This window comes from Dromiciops gliroides, chromosome 5, assembly GCF_019393635.1.
Source record: "Dromiciops gliroides isolate mDroGli1 chromosome 5, mDroGli1.pri, whole genome shotgun sequence".
NCBI lineage: Eukaryota > Metazoa > Chordata > Mammalia > Microbiotheria > Microbiotheriidae > Dromiciops > Dromiciops gliroides.
The window spans coordinates 187,213,909-187,233,361 of NC_057865.1; the positions used below are offsets into that span (position 1 = coordinate 187,213,909).

The following is a 19,453-nucleotide window of genomic DNA, read 5'->3' on the forward strand; positions in this document are numbered from 1 at the left end:
GAGGGGTAAATGGTTTGGAAGTCATAGGGAGGTCAGAGACTAGGTTTAAGAGGAGTAAGGTGCAGGTAAATATCAAATGATAGGAAATTATGATTATCTGAGGCATTTCCAAGTTTTTTATCAAACAAGTGGAGCCTTTGTAGGTGATTGTAAGATCAATTGCAGGACCATCTCTGTGTGTGTGGCTGAAATAGATTGGGAAAACAGAGCTTGTGGAATTTGAGAAGATTGATGAACTAAGAGGGCAGTCTGTTTGAGAGAACGTTGACATGTACATGCTGATATATAAATAATGATAATATATTAATAATAATGTGTGTTATAATATATGTGTGTATTGATATAGATTTAAGTCTTCTGGCATAAATGCAGGAGTTGGGGAAGAGAGAAAGCCCATAAACCAGGTACTAAACTCCTTAAGAAAATATGGAAAATGACAGCAGCCATGATCCAGATTGGGTGAGACTTCAGAGGAAGAGAGGTTTCTAAGTGATTGATTACAGCATCAAAGGTGTCCAGTAGTAGAGGTAGAGAACAAAGAGTATTCTAAACTCCCCCTCTAGAACCAAGGTGATGAGGGTTAAAGAAGCACAGCTAGTGCTAGAGAAAATGACTGGTAGTGCCATGTCACTGGGGAGAAACTAGGTCTCGGAGTACCAGAGAAAGTTGGTTCAGAATGAAGAGAAGTATGTTAGTTTGGGAGAGCAGCAAGCAGGATGAGTTTGGTCACTTTAGGGGTATTAGGAGATGGAAGCTGCATTGACAAAGATGGAAGATGCTTAGAATATTCCCAAGGTTAGGCACTGCCCTGGAGTCTAGGCTGCAGGTTGGGGGTTATGTCTTTGCTCTCAAGTGGAATGGATTTTGTTCAGGCAAGAGAGTTCAAGGAACTGCCAGCAAGTGAGGTAGTCTTTTTGAAGACAAGTAAGCTCAGATTTCAGCCCCACAAAGTTAGGGGGAGGTGCTCTCTGTGCAAAAACAGAAGCAAAATATATATGCTCAAGGAGCATATATTTTATATTCTGAAAGGGGAGAGAATTTGCATATGTGCATACATATATATATGTATGTGATTTATATATACATACATACATACACACACACACACACACACACACACACACACACACCATACAAAAGAGTTGCAAAAGGTGGTGCTTCAGGTGTGTCTTGAAGGACAGCAGAGAGGAGGGAGTGCATTCCATACATGCCAGTCAACTAGTACAAAGCATGAAGAAAAGAGATGGAGCAGCTAGATGACTCAGGAGAGAAAGGACTTAGCCTGAAATTAGGAAGACCTGGGTTCGATTCTGCCCTTAGAGACTAGCTGTGTAACATTGAGTGAATCACTTAACCTCAGCTTGCCTCAGTTTCCTCAACTGTAAAATGGGGACGGTGATACCAACTACCTTTTAGTGTTCTTTCCAGCATCAAATGAGATAATATTTGTAAAGCACATGGTACAGTGCCTGGCAAATAATAGCTGCTATGTAAATGTTAGCTGTTTCTATGTTTTATTATGATATGACTATATAGGTATGATTATGATTATTTCATAAGAACAACAGCATGTAGGCCTGTAAATCTAGTCTATAGAGTACATGAAGGGAATATAATAAGGTTGCAAAGGTAAAGTGAGGCCAGGTTGTAAAGAGTCTTAAATACCAAGTGAGAGAATCTATATTTGATCCTCAAGACAGTAAGAACCACTGGAGTTTATTGAGTCATGGCATGGTTAGACCTGTACATTAGGCAGATCTCTTTGGCTGCGTGTGAAGGGAGGCTTGAAGCAGAGAGATAGTGGAGAAGAGCCATTCACGCGTTCATGTGTTCAGACGAATCATTCCCTGTCAGTCTTCAGATGGGGAAGGGAAGGGTTGCAGTTACTTACAGTCGTTTCACCTGCAGCAGCCTCCCATAGTGCTTTGTAATCTCTTCCCAGCATGACCCATCATGCTCTGGGCAGCTTAGAACTCTTACTCTCCCTCAAAGCAGCAGAATCTAGTCCACATCGAGCCATCAGTGGTGCAGTGCCCTTAAAAGGTGACACCAGTCACTCAACCTTAAGCTCCCATTCATCCCAGTGTACTAAAATCCACCAGATTTCCAAATGCCAGCTCTGGACCACTTCTTTGTCCACTAGTGCCTCAGTCCTTCTGCTCTGCTCATCTCTTTTCATCTCTTTTCAGCACTTGGACTGACCATTAGTTCAGAGCCATTCTGAAGCTTAGAGTTCATGCTCATCGTGTAGGGTATAGATATTTAAACCCAGTTACACGTGTGCCTTTTTGGGGAGATGGGAGTGGGGAGTAGAATCTACATTTGGGATGGACAGGTATTATCAACAGAAGGGGAAAGCAGCTTCCTCGATAGAAAAGGATTTATACTTCAATAGAGGGACATGAAGAAAAGAGGGAATAGTCATCTCCAGTGTTATACTTTGGTGGTCCTGGTTCCCCAAACTCTAGCCTGAAATTAACAATCTCCTGCCTACTGAGAACACATGTGTGACACTTGGAGTTGGTGCATATATAGGGCAGCTATGTGGTACAGTGAATAGAGGACCAGACCTTTAGATGGAAAGACCTGAGTTCAAATATGACCTCAAAGACTCAGCTGTGTGACCCCAGGCAACTCACTTAGCTCTGGTCACCCCAGTTTCTTTATCCATAAAATGGGAGTAATAATAGCACATACTTCTCAGGGCTGTTGAGAGGATCAGATGAGATAATCATTCTAAAGTACAGTGCCTGGCACATCATAAATGTTATATACATTTTTTTTCAGAGTTGGTACAGTTGGATAACATACCATGCCTGGAGTTGGGAAGACCCTAGTTCAAATCCAGCTTCAGACACTTATCAGGGCAGATCACTTAGTCTCTGTTTGCCTCAGTTTCCTCTTCTATAAAATGGGGTTAATAATAGCACCTGCCCTCAGGGGTTGTTGTAAGGATCAAATAACATAATAATTATAGAGCACTTAGCATAGTCCCTGGCACATAGTAAGCACTAAATAAGTATTATTATTACCTCCACTCTTCTTTGCCTAGTCCTTTTTCTTCTTTATCTGTCTCTCTGTGTCTCTCCTTTCACACACACATGCACACATTCTCACTCACACACATATACTCTCCTCTGCATACATAAAACATAGTGAGACAGAAGTCAGTATACACTTCTAGGTAATTGAGGGTGTGAGCTGGAATTCTCATTTTTTCTTACACTGTTTTAATCATTGCTGTGAGTATCTGATCATATTATAGTAAGTGAAGTGACACTGGCTTCACTCACTTCATCTCAACAAATATATTGACTGCATGTTATGTACAGAGCACCCCGAAGCTCAAGAGAAATAAAAAGAGCAGACACCATTCCTGTCTTCTAGAATTACAAACCAATATACCACATACATATACACAAACACAAAAAATGCATTTCCATTTGTGTTCATCTGAGTCTTAGGAACCAAATTTATCTCATTAATATCATCTTCTCTCGTCCTTTTTTTTTTTCTGTCCCCAGAATCAACTTATCGACATCAAGCAACAATTGATGATGAAGTTCTTTCCATGGACATACTAGACACAGCTGGTCAGGTAGGCAAGGAGGGGTTCCACTAAAGCAATCCTTGATGAAATTGTACAACAAGGATGGGGTTTGATAAATAAAGCCTGGGGAAGATAAATAAGTAGTAAAACTGATAAAACTGAACACTTATAAAGGAGTCTGCATCGATGACTAAAGAAGTGCTTCACCCAAACTATCTAGACATTTAATATACCACTGTCAGCACTGTGACAGTCTTTACAGCTAGTACAATGCAATTCAATTCTTGTTAAGTGCATACCTTATGCAAGTTACTGATCAGGCTACTGATGATGCCAAGATGAAAAATGACAGTCCCTGATAGGAATTTGAGGAGCTATGGTCTAATAAAGGAGGCTACAGCATTTTCCACTGCTCTTAGGCAGGTTTACAAACACTCTCTTTGTTACTTATCCTCTGAGGTTCCTGCCACACCCTGGTCACACACATGTACACACACCACACATGCTCGTGCACACACGCACTTGCACACTTAAACACACACACATACATACACACCTTCTAACTGCTGAAAGTTTGGGATGTAAACTTTAAAAGACAAATAAAATTTGGACACTTATCTCATTTAGGAGGAAGGTTTCATATAAATTGAATGAATGAAAAAGATTTACCAAACACTTACCATGTAGCACTTACTGTGCTACAGCTGGGTGTACAAACAAAAGCAAAGACAGTTGCTGCCCACAGGAGGCTTATATTCTAAAATGACCGGACAACACATAAAGATTGTGGTGGCCCTGGAAGGGCATTTTTGCTTTGGAAAGTTTCAAGGATGGTGAGTGGAGGGAAGTTAATTGACACATCATTTCTAGTAATGATGTAAATATTGACTTGATTATTTCAGACCTGGACATCTGGAGGAAGGGTACAGAGGATGCCCAAACACAAGTGAGTTCTTTAGTAGAGAGATAGCTGAGAAGTAAAGTGTGGTCTGCTCCATGAGGCTGGTGAGCAGAGCAGGACCTATAGGATGGGTGTCCTGAGCTGACAGGGTATGGCATGGTTACTGATAATAAATTATTGTGGTTCTACTATCCATGCTGTCTGAGAAAGTGCATACTACTGAATGATTTTTTAAGCTTGCAAAGCTGTGTAGCATTGAACAGCTGATACTAATTAAGGAAAGACATTGTAGAGTATTCTTAATGCTATTCTCTTCAAGCTCCCCAACTGTCATTTCTCTGTCAACAGGAGGACGCTATTCAAAGGGAAGGACACGTGAGATGGGGAGAAGGTTTTGTGCTGGTCTATGACATTACTGACCGGGGAAGCTTTGAGGATGTGCTCCCACTTAAGAACTTGCTGGATGAGATCAAAAAGCCCAAGAATGTGACTCTGATCTTAGTGGGGAACAAAGCTGACCTAGACCATTCTAGGCAAGTTAGTACAGAAGAAGGAGAGAAGCTGGCTACTGACCTGGCCTGTGCATTTTATGAATGTTCAGCTTGCACCGGAGAAGGGAATATCACAGAGGTTTTCTACGAGCTGTGCCGGGAGGTCCGGCGTCGGAAGATGGTCCAGGGTAAGACAAGGAGAAGAAGCTCCACCACACATGTTAAGCAGGCAATTAACAAGATGCTCACCAAAATCAGCAGTTAAAGGGCTGCTTTTCCCAGAGAATCCATGCTCCAGCAGGGGTGGCAATGGCCAGATGGTTGTTTCTTTCTCTCTCCTCCATCTCCCTCTCTCTCCCTCTCTCCTCCCTGCCTATTCTTCCATCTCTGAAAAGAAAAGAAACTACACTTTTACCTCTTTTGGCAAAGTGGGGATTCTGTCCCCTAGGCTCTAATACTTCAGTTATTACAGTGTGTTTATGCTTTTAAGGTTTTCAGGTTTTCTGTTTGTATATAGTGCATTCTGTTTTACGATATGGCCTGTACAAATAGGATTGGCTGTCTTTCAGAAAGTCACTTCAAATTAGTACAGGTCTGGGACTGGAGTCCATTCCAAGGCAACTCTTCCCTTTCCATGGTAGAATTTGACTTCCATTTGTGGAGTGGGTTCTATCATCACCTGATCGGCAGGATCCTTTTCCATGAATAGACTGTATGAATAGCTGTGTGATGATCAAAATGACTAAAACAAGATCCCTCATGCTGGGGCTGGAAACATTTCTCAGCCCTTTTTTCCTGTGCCCAAAATAGGGATACCATTATCTGTACCATAACTGAAAGACCTATCAGATTCATTTTCACTTACAAACTACCCCCAAAACAACCTTTTCCCTATTCTCTTGTCCCCACCTCATTAAATTGAAAGTTTCAAGTAATTGGTGTTAGAAAGTACTGTCCTTCATGTCCAAAATTTGTCCTCTTCCTACTTTCTTGGAAATATGCAGCCAATTGACATTCACAATAGACATCCATTGCCTGATGGGAAAAACAAAAATTATCTTGAATATGAAGATAGAGAACCCTTTCTTTTGAAGATTACTATGCAAATAAATTAATTTTTTAAATGTAGCTGTGAGGTTACACAACCTGGAAAATTTGGGGCAATATATAATAAAAAATATTTGGGGGGGCCTAGATTCACTAAACTGATTAACTAAAATTCTAAATGACTCCCAATTAAACTGAATCTGATACACCTTTCACTTTAAGAATGTTTATCTTAGACCTGGTAGGTCAGAGATCTTGTGAGCATTTATTTCCAAACTATATTATTTGCAAGAACCTTGGAAAGGGTAGTATTTCCTTGTATATTTTTACAGTAATATACCAGTAAAGCCATATTTTGACATGTACATCATCATCTTAGCTGTGGGTTCTCAAAGCCAAGCTAGAAAGATTTCTTATGCTGGACAGATGGTATCAGTCTAACTAATTCAGAGAAGCACAACCTCAAAAGATTGATGATTAATTTTTTGACTATGGCAAATCATGAAGACATTTTAAGATGTGGTCTAGAGTCAAGAGGCATTGAAGTATACCTGAGCATATGTAAAAATGAATTTTCACAAGGGTAGTGATTATCAATGTCTGTATCAAGACTAATGGTTTAGAAGACAATTCCACGATAACCAGTGGGGAGAGCGAGCTAGTGAGTGAGAGAGAGAGAGGGAAAGAGAGAGAGAGAGAGAGGGGAGAACAGGAGAATGGGAGAAAGAAAACCAGGAGAACTCTTTATTCACAAAACTTTTTCAATGATTGATTACAGTAGATAAAAGAAGTTCTGAAACATCATCTAAATGGTCACTCATTGCCTTGTGACACTAAAAATATTTTAAACTTGAACCATGAGGTTATATTATTTTATGTACAGTTGAATTTTTAAAATTTCAAGCTGTTGTCTATATCTTGATCTTCATTTACAAAGATTGTTTTAAAACTATCTGATAATTTGGGTTTCCATTTAGGTTGGAGGGGTGCCTTTAAAAAGAAAAGAATCCTTATCTTACTGTAGCTAATAAAAATCACCTTTTCTTTTGCTTAAATTTAGTTTAGAGTTTATCTTCAGAGATTCTTAGAGAAGATGTCTACCCTATAAGCAGTAAGAGGAAGTAATAAAATTCCCAGGGAAAGCAATATGATTCCTTTGGGCAGACTTTTACCGGCCATGGATGCTGATATTAATACCACATACTTAATATAGTGCTTTAAAGTTTGAAAAATGCTTCACATACACCTTTTTTTTTTTTATTTGAGCTTCAAAACAGTCCTTTGAAGTAGCTACTAAAAGTATTGTTATCCCCCATTTCTGGAGGGTGATACTGAGGCTCATTTCTAAGTCCTGCACTCAACCCACTATGGGAAGCTTGTTTATTTCAGCCATTAGTGAAGATTGATGAAGAATGTGTCTGGGGAGCAAGCTTGTGACAGGAATCTAGCCATTTATAAGGAAGTGATTTTCTTGCATCTTTGAGCTATGTTTTAAAGGTAGATTGTTGATGCTAAATTTTGGCTCATAGTAGAACAGAAAACTAGGGTACAGCTTTTGGAAGTGTTTACAGTATGCTTTCCATTCTAACAGTTCTTATTTCATTGGCTTGAGGAAGTCAGAAAACACCAAAGAGTCAAAAGTGCAAAATTACAAATGATATTAAACATCTTCCCTCTCAACAAGGCACACACATAGGCTTTTTTTTAAAAAAAAAAAGAAACTAAACCTGTGAATTCCTGGGAGTTCCCCAGTAAGGAACTTTCTCTTCCAATGAAATAGGCACTTTCTCTACAACTTCTAGCCTGAGAAAAATTGCCTGGCTCACTGACAGGTTAAATGACTTAATGAAACTGTGTTAGAGGAAGAAGCAGACAGGTCTTTGGAGTGTGAGCACATGAGCCCAGCTCCCCATCCATCATGCCTCTTGAGAACACACAAATAGTCATATTTTGTTGTTTTCAATTCTGGGGCCATGTGCTGACACTTTCCTCTTTTGATCTACCCCTGCTCATTTGTTTCACAATTTACTTGTGGTGGATTGGCTTTAATTTAGCACACATTTTTTTTTTTAATCCCAGCAGTTTATAAGTTTTAGCAAGACCTTTCCCTATACAGTATACAGGGTAGTGCAGATATTTTATGGAAACATGGACAAAATGGTATGGAGGAAAAATGGAATCTTATTTTCTAGAATATTTTAGTAAGTTCAGGCCTCTTGTTTGCCTGCTGCTAACTACCTGTTGAATATTTTTCATGCTCATTAGAATCTCCACAATAAAAATGGGAAAAGTAGGAAAAACAAAATAGGACATTTTTATTTTTTATTTTTTTGATAGAGCTAGTAAGTGATTAAGTTGAAGAAGAGGAAGAAGCTCTTGGTTAAAATAAGGTTGTGGAGTAATAATGGACCACATGGGCCATCCAGTGATAAGGAAAATTACTAGATAAGTAAGATAAAAATATATATGATTTCACAGTGGAATTTATTTATTAATTCTTGGTCAACCAAGTAAAATCAAGGTACTTCATGCATAAAAAAGTTCCATTTCATTACAGTTAGAAATGCATGTGAAATGAATTGATATGCCATATCAATTTGTATATCATATTCTATTATTGAAACTACAAACTTTTAACAGTGGTATGTATTAATACATCAGCAAATATGGAAGAATGGATATTTCTTTCCTAGTAGAGGAACTCCTAAAGCTCAATTGGCAATGTCAGCTTTAATTTAAATTAAACCTCAATTTAAAATAGTGGCAAGGTTTATTTTCACAGAGTTCAGGCTAAGATTCAAAACTTCCTATAGTCAACTCAAACTCATCTATGGCAGTGAGGTCCATTTGGATAAATAGCACCCACAGATAAGTTTGAAACTTCCTTTGATCCAGTAATCTCATGCATATAGACCCTTACACACTCATTGGAATTCCTGGGGGAGGGAGGGTGTTTAATTTTTCCCTCTTGTTTTTTCCTGATTTTTCACCTCTGGCAAAAGTGGCAAAGGAAAGTGAAGTTTCAAAAGAGGGATGAGAGGAGGAGAAGAAAGGACATAGCAGTAGGAAAGAGGGGAGACCAAAGTACCAGATATGCAGTAACAACTTTAATCAGTGAACATTCATTAAGCATTTGCTGTGCGCCAGGAATTGTGCTACTTTCTGGGGATTCAAATACAAGAAAAGGAACCCCTGCTCTCAAAGAATTTAATAATCAATGCATGAATAATGGGGATTCAGCTATATCACTCAGTCCAGTCCATTAACCTATACTCTCAAAATAAGAAATGATAGGGCTTTGTGTTTAAAAATTATGTTCTTGGGGGCAGCTAGGTGGCGCAGTGGATAAAGCACCAGCCCTGGATTCAGGAGGACCTGAGTTCAAATCCGGCCTCAGACACTTAACACTTACTAGCTGTGTGACCCTGGGCAAGTCACTTAACCCTCATTGCCCTGCAAAAACAAAAAACAAAAACATAAAAATTATGTTCTTTTTTAAACTTTTCATTACTCTTTACTAAAATAAGTGACTCATTTTCCCTGTCATATCTCCAAATCTAAAAATTCTGGCACTTTATTTTAGAGGAAAATGTCCGTATGACTTTTACATATATGTGTGTAGGTATATATATATATATATATATATATATACACACACAAACATATATATAAATGCGTAGATATATGTATAAACCATTTGTAAGGTTGAAGCTTTGATTCACCAATGCATTTTGAAATTTTGGTGTAACTAACTTATTTTATTTGAAATACCGAGATTATAATAAAAGGTATCATTTTCACACATACTGTTGTGTCTTTTGTATTCTTTCTTCTGGTCATATTGGTAATAGTTAAAGAATAACAATTTGAGAACAGGAAGGAGCTTCAGAAATTATCTGATGGAACCCATACTTGAAAATGAATCCCCTCTATAACATACCCAACCGGCTTCAACCTTCCTTTCTGCCTTTATTATGCATTACATTCCCCTTCTTGCACTTTGCAATCCAGCCAAATCAGTTCCCTTAATCTTCTGCAGATACAAACATTCCACCCATTATCTATCTCCTTATCTTTGCAGAAGAATTCCCCTCCAGGCCTGGAAGGGACTCCTTCCTTTTCTTCACTTCTTAAAATTCCTAGTTTCCTTCAAATGCCACCTCCTACAATGTCTCAAGTGTTTGGGGGTCAGAGTAGTGACTGTCCAGAATGATGAGAAAGGTAACTTGACTGAGCACTGCCAAAGGAAAAGAGCTGGTAAAGCTGTGGTAGGAGCTTACAGGCCCTGAGGTTCCCTTCGTAGGCCACCTGTGGTATCCAAGAATCATCAGCTGTTTCCATAAAAATCAGGATGGGGCCATCACTTGCACTTCTGGGCAAAACTTCTTTCCCCTTTCTGATTATGATATTCAGGGGAGGAATGAATGAGATGAATGAAATGAATTCTCCTTTGCCCAAACCTTCCAGGAACAAGAGATCCTTTAGGAAGAGTTCAGACCTTGGTTTCCCAACCATTGCGTTGGAGAGAGTAGCTGTGAAATTAGCCATTAACATGATGGTTGCTAGTAGCCTTTCAGATGGCTGTCGCTGGAGCCACTATTTGGGGAGTCTCAATACTAGATTCCATTATTTTTCACTTTCTTACAATATATGCACCTAAGCTATAATAGAAACCCATTTCCTTTTGGGGTTACATGAAGCTGGAATGGAAATAAGAAGCTAATAGCAAAATGCAATATACCAGGGAACTGGCCAGTGCTAGGTGGCTTGGTGGATAGAATGTTGGGCCCAGAGTCAAGAAGACCTGAGTTCAAATACAGCAATGTGACTGATCATGGGCAAATCACTTAATCTGTGTTTGCCTCAGTTTCCTCAACTGTAAAATGAAGATAACACTTACTTCCCAAGATTGTTGTGAGATTCAAATGAGATAGTTGTAAAACTCTTATTACAGTGTCTAATACATAGTAGGAATTGCATAATGCTAGCTATTGTTATGTTATCATCACTCCTTAGAAGCATGCAACACGTTCTTTACCTAATGATCTCCCCCGTGTGGAAGTTGGATGAAGCTGCATCTGGATGTTCATAATGACATGTAAGGCTCCAGTTCAGAGCATGGATGGGTATTCTGAATACTTCATGAAGAGGAGCTTTGCTATTGGCTACTGAAATGGAAACAATAGGCAAACAAAAGGCCCCCTAGAGAAACCCCCTCTCTTTGTTTCTGGCTTGTCTCAAAGTTTAAGGTCAAGTCTGGGTTCTGGAGCGACAGTGTGTGTGGTAGAAATGGTGTGCAGTGCCCATGGCCGCCAGTCATGCCAGCTACTGAGTAAGTTTCTATGATCAAAACTGTGTCTGAGATGGGATGCCTTTTGGTGTGTCTTCTTTACTTTGGTATAGGACTTGACCTTGTGACTTCAAAAGGTTGGAGCTGCAGAGATCCATTGACTATAATTTATATATTTATGTAGAGTCATACTAGAATTTGCCAGTCCGGTGGGGCAGCTCAGAAACGCAACCAACTCAGCAAGAGATCAACCAGGTACTACTGTGTGCAGTGGCCATACACTCCTCATGAATTTACATACTCTCATTTCTGACTGAGCAGCTGACCAAATGACCTTTTCTTCACCACTCAGCAAGCAGGAAAAAAAAATTAAAAAATTTTTAAAAACCGCCCTTAGAATAATTCCTTTGTAAAATGGAGTGCCAGCCCTGCCTTTCCACACTGACATGAACTGAAGTCCTCCACATTGGGAGTCATGGGTTCATCAGGCAGAGCCTTCTGTGAGTGCTGCTGAGGACTGGTTCTCATTGGCCACTACAGGATTACATACATTTGGAAATGTCCCCAGGGTAGGGGTGGGCAGGACTGTTAGGAGTTAAGCTATTACATGTGAATGATTCTTTTACATTTTAAAACCCCACCCTGAGACTAAAAGAACAAGGGCCAAGATAAGAGAAGGAACTTGCAGTTTTAGTTCCTGATTCTTCTACTTAGACAGACGGGGAGGGGAAATTCTGAGCTGCTTCTGCCTTTCCTTTGTGATAGAATTAAGTCCATTATCTCTTGTGTGCCCATTTTGTTATTGTTGTTCAGTCATTTCAGTTGTGTCCTATTCTTTTCTCAGCAAAGATAATAGAGTGGTTTGCCTTTTCCTCCTCCAGCTCATTTTACAGATGAGGAATTGAGGTTAACAGGGTTAAGTGTCTTTCCCAGGGTCATATAGCTAGTGTCTGAGGTCAAATTTGAACTCAGAACTTCCTGACTCTAGGCCACAGCACTCTATCCATTGTGCCACCTAGATGTATTTAACAACAAAATTTGTGGGATAAGTATCGGTATCTCTCTATATATAACATACATCTGGTAGGAAGAAAATGCTTTTTTTTGGTGCATTCTACTCAGAAATGAAGACCAAGTCCTTTAGTCAATTGTTGTAGTAGTGGTACCAATTGTCACTGACTCTCAGGACCCAGTCTTCAAAGAAATTACACTGCACCCCAAAATTCTCATGTTACATGCTGTTAATTTTAATAAAAATGGATGCAATAGACTGGAGGAGTATGCAGCCTCCTGATATTCCTTGCTGCTACATTGATGAACCTAAGAAAGGCTGGTGATTTTTGTGTGTGTGTGGGAAAGTTTTCCAAAAGTGCCTTGAACAGCTATAAACTATGCCATGCTGATTTGAAGTTTATATTTAAATTAAATAAACTGTTTTGAGAAAGTATGCCCTTGGGAGTTTACCAAGAAGGATGATGCCTTAGTAGTTAAACAGAAGGGTGTTACTATTCCCATCTTTAATGAACAGGAAAATGAATAATTCAGAAACCAATGTGGCACTGTGAAAAGAGTGTCATATTTTGAGGCTGAGGACCTGAGTTCAAATCCAGAATGGTTACTGTATGACCTTGTACAACCTCTCTGGGCCTCAATTCCCTTATGTGAAAAATCAGATTTTTACTAGATGACCTCCCAAGTACCTTCCAGTTCTTAAAGTCTCTGGTCCTGTGATCCTAGTGTACACCCACAAAGAGGTTACAGACATCCATAGTGGACAAAAGAGAAAAGATTAGCTATTTAAATGAAAAAGAAGAGGCTGAGGAAGAGAGAAAAATTTACTTAATACAATAGCAAGACTTTTTTCTTGTCAAAAATTAAAATTCCTTCAACTTTGGGCAGCCATTCATTGAACAATCAAATTAATGAACCTGACTGACTCATTTGCAGTTACATAGTCCCATATAAGACAAAGAAAACTGAGTTCAGAAAAACGAAAATATTTGCTCAAAATCAATTACTATTATTACCGTCTCCTAAAACTCTGGTTGTTAATTCTTGTTTCACTATTTGGTTATGTGTCAGTGTGGGGAAGAACACTCACTAAAGTTATATAAATGCTCAGTGTTCCAACCAATCCAGCTATTACTAGAATATGAATAGGCCTCTGCTGGGATACTTTTTCTTTACTGAATGCCAAACTGGAGCTATCATTATATCAAGATTTAAGAAAAAAGGTGCACCCATATAGCTAACAATTGTCCTTCCCATCAGTAGTGCTTACATATAAATAGAGCCCATCTATGACTTTCTAAGATAAAATGAAAATGGAAAATAGTTTAGACAAGCTTAATCCAACCTATTCTAAGATTGTAGCCTCATCAAATTAACTCCAAACCCCTGTAAAACTGACATTTGGGTCTTTTTCAGCAGCCTCATCCAAAAGCACTGTGATAGTTGATAAATATATAAATAAAATATTCCTTTCATGCCTGGACTTCTCCCCAAATCCAAGTGATTTTAAAAAGCTAGTACAGATTGTCATTTTGATAAAGAACCTTAATTTGTATAAATGTCACATTTTTGCATTTTTAATGACCCACAGTTTCTTCTTGAAATGAAAACCAATCTTTGTTAACATCAGTATTCTAGTGATGCAGTAAGGCTGTGAGTCATAGATTATCTATCAGTCAGTGATGGATTAAAGTTGAAGGTCACTGTAAAGGCAATGGGGAGATAGACAGTTACCTTCAGTAGACTGCACTATAACCAATGAAGAATTAATTGTGCAGAAGCAACGTAAAGGTAGAGAGGTCATATAAGTGAGGAGTTACCCATGAATGGGCATGTGCCCCACTGATCTCCATACAATGTCAAGAAATCTTTTAGAGACCTAGAGGAAGATATAGTTTATTAGATGAACAAATCCTGCCCCTCCCCCCACCAATAGAGGATTTATAGGAGGATAAAGACAAGAGTTACTCTGGATGAGTTCTCAGCTGCATCATATCCATGAAAGAACAGATTCATCATAGTATCTAAGTATTCAAGTCAATACAACAAAATTTACATGAACAAGTTCAATGATGGAGGGAAAACATGACTGTAATAGATTTAAAACAATCCCAATAATTTAACACATGATAGTATTGTGTCCCCCCCACACACACACACACATACTTAACATATATTTCTTTTTCTTTCTTTATATTTTGGATACATTTCATTTTTAACACAATAGACATTTCCCAACCAACCCTCAAAATGACACTCCCCCCTTTACCTCCACCAAGTTGTTGTTCATTTTTCAGCCATGTTTTATTCTTTGTGACCCCATTTGGGATTTTCTTGGCAAAGATACTGGAGTGGTTTTCCATTTCCTTCTCTAGCCCATTTTACAGATGAGGACACTGAGGCAAACAAGGTTAAGTCACTTGCCCGGGGTCACACTGCTAGTAAGTATCTGTGGCCAGATTTGAACTCAGGAACATCAGTCTTCCTGACCTCAGGCCTGACACTATCTAATGCCCCATAGTTAAACAAAACTTCATACTAATGTGTTTGCAATTGATAGAACAGGTCACTAACCACTTTTGGAGTTTGTCAATTAGCAACAGAAAGGGAGGTCATGTTCTTTAACCAATATTATAGGCTATAATTAACTTGAGTTTTGTTGCCTTTTAGAGTGTTTTCCATGTTTACATTGTATATGTTGTTCTTTTGTTCTATTATTTCTTTATTCAGCATTGTTTAATACAAGTCTTCCTAAGTTTTTCTGAAATCTTAATATTAGTTACTTTATATATCATACTGATGCTCCATTATACTCATACTGTTTAGCCATTCCCCCACCACTGAGCTCATATTTTATTCCCAGGTTTGTTTCTGTAATTTTCTTTAGCAATTCCAAATTATTTTCCAATTCACAGTGTAGCTAGAATAAGATTAGCATTTCTTCCTTTGAAAAGTTTTTGCTCATATCCTTTGACTGGTTGTTTGTTGGGTGACAGCTCTTAGCAAAATGTATGTCAATTCCCTCTAGATTTTAGATATCAAACTTTTATCAAAATGCATAAAATGACACAGAGATAGAAAGAAACTTAGAAGTCATCTAGACCACTAGTGTCAAACTAACAGGGCCACCAAATCATATATAAGGATCCTTGTGGCCTGCATATTAACTTATAAAATCACATATAAAAATGTCTATTTTTTTCTATTGTCTTTTAAATTTATTTTGTTCAATATTTCCCACTTACATTTCAATCTGGTTTTGCTGCCTGTGGGAGGGTTGCAGACTGTAAGGTTGCTATCTGTACAGGGCTAAAATACTAGCTAGACAGTCTAAAAATCTAATGAGCGGTCGCCATAAATTATAAGCTTTAGCAAGAGTTTAGACTTTTAAGTATTTCTTAAGAAGCATAAGAATTTGGTGAGGAGAAAGAGGCCAAGATTCCTTCATCTATCTATCTCAGGGAGTCAGCATCTCAGCTCCACTCAAACCAAGGTCCCGGGCGAAAGAGAGCTCACTCTCCCCTACCTCCTCCCAGAAGCCTCTCATGAAACAGGAAACAGGGCCGTATACACAGAGCTCCAAGTTAATTGGCTGATAGTTTTGATTGACAGTACCCATGAGCAAACGTCACTTCCTGATGCCAAGGCCACGTGGCTATGTCCTCAGGCCAGAGCTCACAAAATATTCCTCCCAGGAGAGGGCATTATTCCAACTCTCAAAAGACCTAGACCAACCTCCTCATTTTACAAATCAGAAAACTGAGGTTAAAATGTTAAATGCAAAAACCTTTTCTCAATCTCAATCTTTTCTTTTAATTTTAGTTACTTTCCTTTTATCTTGCAAAAGCTTTTTTTTATTTTAGGTAATCATGACTGTTGGTTGTTTTTTTCTTTTGTAATCTCCTATGTCCTTATTCAGTTAGGAATTTTCTCCTAATTAATTGCTTTGAAAGATATAACTTTCTGTCCTCTGATTTTTATGGTGCTCCTTTTTATACTTAGACTGGCTATTCATTTGGAATTGTTATGGTATGTAGTCTATGATACCAATATATATCTACTTTCTACAAAAAAAATTCCAGTTTTTACAACAGTTTTTGTCAAATTATGAATATCTTTCCCAGTAGTTTGTATTCTTGGGGGTTAAATAAAACTAAACAAGAGGAGGAGGAGGAAGAAGGAGGTGAGAGGAGGGAGGTGGGAGGAGGAAAAGATGAGAACTTTCACTGTTACCAATAAATCAATCAACATTAATTAAGCACTTATTATGTGCCAGACACTGTACCAAGTACTGGGGATACAAAAAGAGGAGAAAAACAGTCCCTGTCCTCAAAATGCTTAAAATTTGTTTTTTGGTATTTTTTGTTTGGTTGGTTTTGTTTGTTTGGTTTTTTGGCGGGCAGTGGGGGTTAAGTGACTTGCCCAGGGTCACACAGCTAGTAAGTGTCAAGTGTCTGAGGCCGGATTTGAACTCAGGTACTCCTGAATCCAGGGCCGGTGCTTTATCCACTGTCACCTAGCCTCCCCCAATGCTTACAATTTAATGGGGAAAACAAAATGCAAATATATATATATATATATATATATATATATATATATATATATATATATATATATATATATATATATATATATATATATATATATATATATATATATATATATATATATATATACATATATATATACACATATATATACACATATATATATACATATATATATATTCAGTAAGGCATATACATATATACAGAATAAATAGGAAATGATTAATAGATAGAAGACACTAGAATTAAGAGAGGTTGGGAAAGACTTCCTATAAAGGATTGAATTTTAGTTGGGAATTAAAGGCAGTTAAAGAGTTCAGTAGTCAGAGCAGAGGCGGGTAAGTATTCCAAGCATGGGCAACAGCCAGAGAAAATACCTGGAGCAGAGAAATGGAGTGTCTTGTTCATGGACCAGCCAGTAGGCCAGTGCCGCTGGACGGCAGAGTATCTACCAGGGAGTATGCTATAAAAAGACTTGAAGAGTAGGAGGGGCCCAAGTTATACAGAGTTTCCAAATCACAGAGTATTTGTATTTTATCCTGGAGGTGATAGAGAGCCACTGGAGTTTCTTATAATTTAAGAATGGTAACCGAATGGAGGATGGCTTGGAAAGGGGAGAGACTTAAGACCCACAAAGAGGTTACTTCAGTAACCCAGGCACGAGGAGTTGAAGGCTTGCTCCAGAGTGGTGGCGATGTCAGAAGACAGAAGGAGGTGTGTATTTAAGGGTTGTTGCAAAGCTGAAGTCAACAGGCCATGGCAACAGCTTGGATATTGTAGGTGGGGAAAAGGGTGAGAGATAGTGAGCAATCTAGGATGACTCCTAGATTTTGAGACTGAGGGATTGGGAGCATGATGCTGCCCTCTATGTAATAGGGAAGGTGGGAGGGGATAGGGGTTAGGAAGAATGATAATGAGGTTTTTTGGACATATTAAGTTTAAGCTACCTACTGAACATCCACTTGGAGATGTGAGATTAGGAAATCAGCAGAGACACTGGGACAGAAAAGGTGGATTTGAGAATCATAGAATAGAGATAGGCATTAAATCCATGGGAGTTGATGAGATTCCTAAGTGAAGTGGTGTAGAGGGAGAAGAGAAGAGGTCACTAGACAGAACCCTGAAGGACACATGTGGTTAGAGGATATGAACTGAAGGAAGATTCAGCACAGGAGACAGAGAAGGAGCAGTCAGGTAGATATGAAGAGAACTAGGACATAGTGGGTAGGGGTTTTATTCTTAAACAAACAAAAAAGAAAGAGGCAATTGCAAAAGATAAATAGATATCAGCTATATGAAATTGAGAAACATTTTTTTGGATTTATTGATTTATTTAGAATTTTCCCCAAGTTGCAAATTTTTTTTCACATTGATTGTTCCAGATTTTCTTCTTCCCTCCCTCCCCACCCTATGAAATCAAGCAATTCAATATAAGTTATACATGTGCAGTCACATAAAACATCTCCACATTAGTCACGTTGTGAAAGAAAACCGATAAAATACCTTTCGAGGGGCAGATAGGTGGCACAGTGGATAGAGCACTGGCCCTGGAGTCAGGAGTACCTGAGTTCAAATTCAGCTTCAGACACTTAACACTTACTAGCTGTGTGACCCTGAGCAAGTCACTTAACCCCAATTGCCTCACTAAAAAAAACAAAAAACAAACCAAAAAAAAAACCTTTAGAAAGAGGAACTAACAAAAAAAAAATGATGCTTCAATCTATATTCAGATGCCATCAGTTCTTTCTCTGTAGATGGATTGCATTTTTCATAAGTCTTTCTGATAGCATACTGAGAAACATTTTCACAAACTAGGATGAGAAAGGAAGTATTCTTCCATTTTGCTGTCATTTAATTAATATAGCTTGCTACCTCATTCCATTTTTGAGTTCCATCTCTTCCATTCTTTTTTTCAGAATGTCCACTTAATAAAATTGTCTACCTTCTGTTCTAAAACACTGATTCCTGTTGTCTTTTTAAATTTTTACATCTCTAATTTGACTCCTATCTTATTTTAATAAAGTTTTTAATCCTAACCACTCACCAGGCTCTTACGATTATCCCAGTCTCAATTATTGCATCTTTTTTTTCTAGTCTGGCTTTTTGCCATTAATCCTACCTGCCCTACACTTTCCAGACCCTCTGGTGTCTGAAACTCCTCTTTGAACCGTGTGGAGTCCTAACTGGTGAGTGCTTCACATAGCCCACTATATCTAACCAGCCCTAACCATGTTTTTCATTCTACCCTGGCTATCTTCTCACCATCTGTTGTGGGATACTCTATCTCCACTTTCCCCTTTCAAGTTCTGGAACCATAACCAATATATTGCCATTGATAACTGAAAATCATGTATCAATCAACACTCCATTGGCTCCACCAACTACTCCTTGTGACTTCCCAAACCAAATAAATTCATTCCTTGACCATCACTTCTCTATGTGTCTTCTGTCACCCTATTAGAATGTAACTTCCTTGAAGACAGAGACTGTCTCACTTTGGTATTTGTATTCTAAGTCCTTAACACAATGTTTGGCACGTAATAAGTGATTAATAAATGCTTTTTCATTCATTCATTCTTTTGGAGATTTCTCTCCACAGTATTTTTATCCCACTAT

At 38.4% G+C, this 19,453-nt stretch overlaps 1 protein-coding gene across 1 annotated transcript in view; it reads left to right on the plus strand.

The window, feature by feature from the left end:
- The window catches only part of RERG (RAS like estrogen regulated growth inhibitor), a 115,646-nt gene extending 105,888 nt beyond the window's left edge, over window positions 1-9,758 (plus strand). Inside the window, exons 4-5 of the mRNA XM_043968858.1 lie at window positions 3,525-3,598; window positions 4,800-9,758. Of these exons, the coding sequence (XP_043824793.1) occupies window positions 3,525-3,598; window positions 4,800-5,207 (482 nt within the window). The 3' untranslated portion in view covers window positions 5,208-9,758. The remainder of the gene's footprint in view (window positions 1-3,524; window positions 3,599-4,799) is intronic.
- The last annotated feature ends 9,695 nt before the right edge of the window (window positions 9,759-19,453 follow it).